Genomic DNA, 8097 nt, shown 5'->3' on the forward strand with positions numbered 1-8097 from the left:
GGTAAATAACACACTATGTGCAAAAAACTGTGAAAGAATTCCAGATGACAAGTTTGTAGTTCAACATACAAGTGACGACCTTTGACCTTCGTCAGGTTTTATTTAATTGTGTTAGAGAAAAGCTCATATGCTCTTCATGCAGCTGAGTACATCAAGTGTTGAAAACGGAAGCTGTGCAGGTCTGAGATCAGCAGCTTTGTGAAACACCAAACTGAGGTCCTGTTAATGCTGATATATAGTGACACAGTTACAGGGAGTGATTAATCCTTTTGTTTTTTTGTCTTTAACTTTATCAATAAAGCTGCAGCTTTCACTACAGCACGTGTGGTACTTTAATCTTTGCACTGTTTTCATCAGTTCATTTTGCAGTTAACATGTGAACATGGATGATCTGTCTGCTGTCACTGGTTGGTGCTGAGGTCTGAATCTGAGGGCAGCTCCTGTAATCACAAAGAGAACAGAACCATCAAACTCAGATATAAATTTTATCCCTCAAAATTGAAATAAAGCTGATCCTTCTGTCCTCACACACTCAGGATCTGAAGTTCTTCTCTTACATTTTTTTCAGTATTACAGTACACTACAGTACTTTAATCCAGAGTTCCTGATTAATGAGGAGTTACTGAAGTACAAGCTTTTAAAACAGATGCTACTCTCTTTACAGATGTGGCAAGAGACTGAAAACATGCTGTTGTTTGCACATATTTAATATTCAGCTCTGCACAGGAGCTGCAGCAGGGTGCAGCCTGTTGCGTTTACAGTATAATACTTGTAATAAAAGTACAGTAACAGTAATTAGTGACTGAGCAGCCCGGGGCGTTTCTCTTGATTTCTTTAGTAAATTCATTCACCTGCACAGATTAGCTAAACGAACCCCGACAGCCGAGTGGCCATCTTAGCTAGCTAGGTCTCAGGAGCTAGCTAAGGACCGTAGTTACGGAGTAGCTTACAAACACGTTTAACTTACCGAAAAAGTGTAGCGGGGCCTCGGGTCCTGCTGTCGGGTAGTCCAGTTTACTGAAGAACACCTCAGGCTGTCAGGTTAAAACACTCGGTCGTGTTTTCGTAACGTAAACGCTGGCCCTCCTCTCAGAGCCTACGCTCTATCTGCTATTCCCGAACAGAGATACGCAAGTTTCTCCGTGACTGCAGCTGTCAGTCAAAGCTGCTATGATGACGTTTCACCCCAATTTAACATCGCAGCGGTAGGAATTAGAATCAAACTTATGGGAAAGGAGACCCCTTGGACATCAATCAGCGTGATGAGAACTATTGATAACAAAAGAAAGAATCTTTGGAAAAAAATTATCTGAGGAGAATAAATTTCTTTTAGTCTGACCCCAGTCCCATCCCCTAACATGGAGGAGGCGGGGTTTATGACCTATACTGCAGCCAGACACCAGGGGGCGATAGAGACGTTTTGGCTTCATTTTTGGGGAGCTGTCGCGTCGTCCATGTTTTCTACAGTCATTGGTTAAGACGATGATGGTTACATTCATCAACAAGTCATCAGGTTTGTTCTGCACAGGGGCGGCTCTAGAAGGGTGGCATCTCTTGCCACCCCTAGTGCCACCTTTTTGCATATGACAGTGTAGTTTATTAATATAAGATTAGCATTAGCTTAAAGTGCATTACCACGTTGAGCTTAGCTACAGTTAACACTGAATATAAATTGAATATATTGCATAGTGCAGTGCTTTTTAAAACTTTTCACAATGAGTACCGCCTCATAAAATATATGGCTCTTGAAGTATCACCTTTATGACCCACATTAAAGTACAGTAGTATAGGCCTATTTAACACCACATGCAGTCAACCAATAAAAACAACAAGGTAACATGTGTGATTTGGTTGTTTAGGAAGAGGGGAAAGTTTAGGGAGTGACGGCAACTAGACAGAACGAACGAATGAGAGAGACATTTATCGTGGAGTGTATACTTTGTGTGTTGTGTTGTCTTGTGTAGTTAGTGGGTAGTGTATTCATTGTTTTGTTTTGTGTGTCAGTGAGGGTACTAATGAATGTCACAAAGGCAGACTACAATGTAAACGCTGTCTCCAGGTGGGAAACAGGTGCAGTGAAACACCTCCTGTCAGGCCTGCAGGTTTATCCCTGATGGCTTTATGCTTTTCTTTCCCATCTTCCATTGGTTTTAATTTTGCACTGCAGTATCAGCACCCATCCCCCAACCCGAGAATCACCACAACATAACCCAACAGACCTACACCTTAGTGCACAGATTCGGTTTGTACACTTTTTTTTCTGGGATTTTGCACAACCCAGGAAAAAAATAATGAATCCATAATGGGCTTGGATTTACAATATTATGAATGAAATGTGCTTTATTTGGAAGCAGCCTGGCCCTCCCTTTCCACAGGTTGTGTGTGAGACTTCAGCACAGCAGCAGCAGCAGGTTCGCTGAGGCCTCTCGCGTATATGTGTGTGAAAGAATTTAGGAAAAAAAGGTCAGTATCATGATGTAAGGTGCTTTTGTGTTTGTTGGTTTGTTTTTATTTTGTTGTTTATTTTGTGAGATGGTTATTAGATGCTGCTCCAGCCACCCAGAGAATCCCCCGCCGCCCTGCTCCTCTCCTCCCAGCACATTACTCACCACAAAACTAGCCGGTGCCCATGCAATCACAAAAATGTGCTGGCATGATGTCGGGGCAGCATCGGGGCGAGCAACTTTTTGCAGATGCCCATGATGCCGCCCCAGGCAACGGCCCATATTGCCCATATCACAAACCGCCACAAAGTAAAATATGAATGTAAAATCAAAAGTAGTCAAAATGGCCAATAACATTTTGGACTTCAGAGGGTTAACCGAACAACTCGTGAAAAAGTAGGTTTGAATTTTAGTTCATGACAGATTTCTGACATTTTGTGCAAATTTAAGCAACAATTTGATTTTTTCTAACAAAAAACAGTGAAAGCAAAGTTTGTTTTGTGTTTGTAAATGAACCACCCCATGTTGTGTAGCTTTCTGGATTATATATATATATTAATAATACAGGCTAAATAAACACACACTGTCTCATAGCATCTATTGGTGTGGGGTCTTTTTGTGTCATAGGAAGGCAAAAAGGAAAAACAAAAAAAAATTATTTATCATCCAAATTTAAGAAAAAAATCAGTTGCTTTTCTTTTTACAGCATGTTAGTGATGGGTTATAGTGAGGATGGCGTCACTTCTCATTGAAAGCAGAGGCAGTTCCATTTGGATATTAATAGTTAGATATATTATTTATTTATTTAGACTAATCATGGTGACCTGCTTTGACCAAAGCTTGCAGGCTGATTTTTTCGTCCCAGTACAAACCCAACCAGAATATATCTAAAATCATTACTCTGTTATTTAATCAGTGACGATCTAAAGTTCTCTTTTCATAGTAATTATTTTTAAAAATGCATAATAGCTCAACACTGAAACAGCTTCTTAAATGTGTCTTCACTGGGACTGAACCTGTTTTCCTGTTGATGTTACAGAGTGAAGGAACTCATTGATTAACAGTACAGGATCTGCAGTCTGGAGATGTTGTTCAGAGTAGACAAATGAAGAAAAGCGCCACAGAGAACCTTGAGGTAAGATTTCTTTAATGTTGTTAAAGAATCAGAAACAGAAACATTTAAAATAGAACACATGATGTTACATTAGACTGCTGGGCTGCTTCCTGTGAGATGCAGAGAGTAACAGGAAGCTTGTTTTGCTGGTTGATTTTCAGAGTAATGAGTGATGGCTCTTCAGGAGATCAGTGTGATCTTCACACACAGACCCTCGGCCTTCTCTGCTGCTGTGCTGCTTCTAACACTCGTCCTCTGCAGAGGTGAGCAAAAACTGCTGAGCATTTAAACTCATCTAGACACAGACACAGATCAGGGTATATGACTTATGATTATTTATATTTTGTACTGTTTATTTTTTGTTGTTTTGTGTAAACAAATAAGTCAAGAAAATGTGATTCTTTACATCATGACTGTTGGAAACTTCTAGTATCTTTAGGAGGAACCAGAACAACCAGGACCAGATTATGGAGTTATGAATGAATGAATATGACAGAGTGTGGTGTGGGGGCCTTGAAGCTCTTTCGATTCATAACAGAAATGATGCTTCGTTCATTCCTGTGTTTCACAGTTCTGATGTTGTATAAAGCTGTGAGTGTGTCTGCTCCTCTGTGTCTCCTCAACAGGATCATTTGTAGTGGATGTGACACAGAGCTCCTATCAGGCAGAGGAGAACCACAACATCACACTGGAGTGGACGTTCACCACCAAACCAGACACGTCCATCTCAGCACTGAGGATCTCCTGTTACCTGAATATTGATCAAACATACTCAACTCTGTATTTTCTTCGTGGTGGTGTCGAGTTCTCAGAGTCTCAGGATGAAAAGTTTTCAGGACGAGTCCAGAGTGACAAAGACGCCCTCAGAGAAGGACGAATCAGACTCCAGCTGTCCAGACTCAGGACTGAGGACTCGGGTCTGTACCTGTGTGAGGTGGACACAGGTTATGGCCGCGGCTACAACAGCTGCAGAGTCACCGTCTCTAGTAAGAGAACTTTATTATACAGATGTAGTTAGAAAATGACATCCATAAACTGCATCACACAGACACACACCTGCTAATTATTGCTGAGTGCAGTAACAGACGTGTAGGAAACAAACCACAGAGATGATATGAAGGTAAAAGTATCCATGGAGACCAACACTGGTTCATGTAGAAGACTGTAAACATGATCATTTCTGCTTTAAGTTGGACTTTTTAACACAAGAGTCTTTGTGGCTTACACACACGTGAGGCTAATTCTTCATGGAGCTGCTGGTCCAGGTAACATCCCTGAAGGAGGCCTCAGAGTCTGAGTCGACCACACCACAGAAATCCACAGTGTCCAACCTCAGTGACACTGTTACTGAGCAGCTTCATCAGGACATGTGAGGAAACAACACTGAAGAGTTACAAACTGTTGCCCTCATCACAACACTCTTTTTTGGTTCTTCATTGTTGATTTCATGTTTCAGTTTCCACTTGGTAGAAATAAAATTGTGCACAGAGCAGAGAGCAGCTTAATTCACTGCTACATTACATCAATTTTAAGTTAATACAAACTTTTTAAAAAATATATATTTTATTTTACTTTATTTCAGAATCAAAGCCTGAGAAGGATGAAACATCTCAGCAACGTGGAAGTCTCCAACCACCAAATCTGAATGACGAGACCAGACGTAAAAATAAAGTCTTTACAGTTTACAAAATCAATCATTTATAATATTGCTTATATACAGTACAGTCAGGAGATATGGGCAAAATCTGAGAACTGTGTTAATTTACCAGAACAGAAAACACTCCCATCCAGTTTTCTAGAAATGGATTTAGTTCAGTCTCAGACTAAAAGGAGTCCAAGACTAGGCTCGTTCTATAGAAGTGAAACTGAGTCTGTGCAGTGTTGGGTTAATGAAAGGTAATGGTTGGTAGGTAATGAAACATCAGGCTAACAATACAAACAGTTTTCATCTTAGATCATCTTTGAAAATCTGGAAAACAACAAAGTAAAATCCTCCCATAAACCTGCAGCTCTTTCAGGTAAACACACTGAGGTTCTGATTCAAAATGTCAAATATCAGTTTTATCAGTTCTGGGTTTCGGGGGCTCGAGTCTTTCCTGGTTATCATTAGTCAAAAGGCCCGATGTAAGCTGGAGGTCACCAGACTGTAAGTGGAGATAAATTAAATTCTCTGTGCATCAGAAACATGTAAATAAAGTCTGGTGTTCACCTCTCAGAGTAAAACTGGTTATTTAATGGTTAATTCCACTTCCTGTCTTTAAAATGTGCTCGTTTACATTATTAACACTAAATTATCTTTTTACTGTTTTTGTAACTGTGGACTTTCTTTGTAGGCCAAGGAGGAATCGTCATAGCTGTATTCTTCTGTATCTCTGTGTTCCCGTGGGGATTCATGCTTTATCACAATTGTAGAGAACACGTAAGTCTGTGATTTTCTTGTAAGAGCTGTAAATGTACATTTAACATTTAACAGATTTTTACAGTATGTATCAAAATCATTTGCTCAGTCATAGTTTAAAAGTTTCTTAAACTTGTCATGTTCAGTATAATTCAATGAATCTTTCAATTTTCTTTCAACTTTAAACAGAGGAGGACTTCCTCACGCAAAAACACAAGTTCTTGATGAAGACGTTCTCAGAAAATGGACCTCGTTCAGGTTCATGACTGTTAGCATCTCATCTCAGACTGTGAATAGAAACTCTCCATAACATCCTGATGATAAACCAGATTTGAAGTTTCCCGTTTTGATGCTGTTCAGCAAGTTGGTGCTGAGAACCGACACAGGGAAAAACAACAACTTAAACAACAGAGAAAACATTTAAATTCGGGGCTTCTGTCCAATATCGATATCTTTCATCTCATTCTGAGATAAGCCAGCTGGATTGAGTTGAACAAGATTTCCAAAACATTAAAGAATCTGTGATTTGTATGTATTTTAAATGTGTTTAAAAAAATAATGCTATGTAAGCTGAATGGAGGAGTAGATGAGGTGGACAGCACAATAAAAAATGTACACATTTTCCCACTGTGGCAGAAGTGTGGTCTTTGGCCTGCTGCAGAGGAGGGGTGACGCAGTGAGCTCACAGGGCGGAGGTGGGAAAGAGCAGGTGTGCTGAACTGGATCGATGAATGGAAACTCTTTTTTGATGTCATTTGGTGAGACGGAGCAGGAGAGTGACAGTCAGAGTAGTGCCTGCGTCCTGGACAGAAGCCCAAAGCCATACTAATCACTACTGTCAATAAAAGCACAAAAACAGCAAAGCTGAAGTGTCCATCCTTGTCACACCCACATTCTCACTGGACGTTTCAGTGACGTCATCACACCTGTCAAAAATCTGATTTCTAACAAATAGCATTAGTGCAGATCAGCCAGTAGATGGCAGCATCCTGTTAAATCTACCTGCATGAGTTTACAGTATGATAATAATAGGTGAACTGTCTGTACAGTTGTTGTATTGTTTGAGTTTAGTATCAGGTAATTATGATGACAAATAAAAACCAGTTTCCTTATCTGCATGAACTTGGCCACCTAAACCACTTCAGGTGTTTGATGCATAATAACTTTGACATTTTTAATCACTTGTTGTGCTGCTATTTTTAAATGTGTGTGTGTTTGTTTTTTTGGTGGTGTTGAAGATTGTACAAAGAGAAAATATTAAATGTTTGTTCACACAGTACAGTTTATAGTCATGGTTAAGCTGGAAACAAGGCAGTAACAGGCTCTGTGCTCCACTGGGTCAGCTCACTCTGATCTGCTCTGAGGGCCACATTATTTTTTTTTATATATTGACTTGATTTTATATATTCAGATGTAACTAACCATATAAATGTAATGATGATGATTATCATTAAAGTTTTTTTTCATGTGAGCTTGTGATGATGGAACACATGTTTCTTTTTATCTGTGCCTGCTGAAAAGAAAAAAAAAGTTTTTTTAAGTTAATTGTACTGTTTTAGCACATCATCATAAATGAGAATAAAACAAGTTAATCTTTAAGTGTTTATTTCTGTAGGACACAACATGACTAAATCGAATTTAGAAAAATCCACAAAGCTTGGCATGGTGAGATGGCAGATCGCAACACAGACAGAGAAAAACACAGGGCTTAAATACCGTATTTTCACGACCATAAGGCGCACTTAAAAGTCTTAGATTTTCTTCAAAAAGTACGGCGCGCCCTATAGTGCAGTGCGCCCTGTGTGTTGTAATGAGGACGTAGTAGAGAACACCATGAGAACGCTAAAGGGTGAAGTGTGGGCGTTGACTGTACCGGTATATACGATCGCACACACCTGTATAAAAGAACAGGTATGTGCGTTATGCAGAACATCGTTGTTTTAACAACCCTGAAAATGGCAAAGAGACACGCTTACGAAGCACAGTTTAAACTGAAGGCCATCAGCTACGCGGAGGAACATGGAAATCGAGCAGCCGCGAGAGAATTTAAGATTAACGAATCGATGGTTCGCAAGTGGAGGAAGCTAGAAAACAAGCTCCGGCAGGTCAAGAAAACGCAGCTGAGTTTCCGCGGACATAAG

General features: G+C 39.9%; 1 protein-coding gene across 1 annotated transcript; it reads left to right on the forward strand.

Moving 5' to 3' along the window:
- The first annotated feature begins 2441 nt into the window (after positions 1 to 2441).
- LOC116310545 lies at positions 2442 to 7555 on the forward strand. Its single transcript, XM_039610529.1, has 7 exons — positions 2442 to 2463; positions 3484 to 3579; positions 3720 to 3821; positions 4185 to 4544; positions 5141 to 5218; positions 5892 to 5977; positions 6146 to 7555. Exons 3-7 carry the CDS (start codon positions 3731 to 3733, stop codon positions 6179 to 6181), a joined length of 651 nt encoding a protein of 216 aa, XP_039466463.1. The 5' UTR covers positions 2442 to 2463; positions 3484 to 3579; positions 3720 to 3730; the 3' UTR covers positions 6182 to 7555.
- The last annotated feature ends 542 nt before the right edge of the window (positions 7556 to 8097 follow it).

This window comes from Oreochromis aureus, linkage group 3 (genome assembly GCF_013358895.1).
Source record: "Oreochromis aureus strain Israel breed Guangdong linkage group 3, ZZ_aureus, whole genome shotgun sequence".
Taxonomy (NCBI): domain Eukaryota; kingdom Metazoa; phylum Chordata; class Actinopteri; order Cichliformes; family Cichlidae; genus Oreochromis; species Oreochromis aureus.

Excerpts from the sequence above, each read along its gene's own strand:
- LOC116310545 (XM_039610529.1), top strand. The coding sequence starts at position 3,731 with ATGGCTCTTCAGGAGATCAGTGTGATCTTCACACACAGACCCTCGGCC. Across the intron at positions 4,545-5,140 it reads CTGCAGAGTCACCGTCTCTA|AATCAAAGCCTGAGAAGGAT; the intron begins GTAAGAGAACTT and ends ACTTTATTTCAG. Across the intron at positions 5,219-5,891 it reads TCTGAATGACGAGACCAGAC|GCCAAGGAGGAATCGTCATA; the intron begins GTAAAAATAAAG and ends CTTTCTTTGTAG.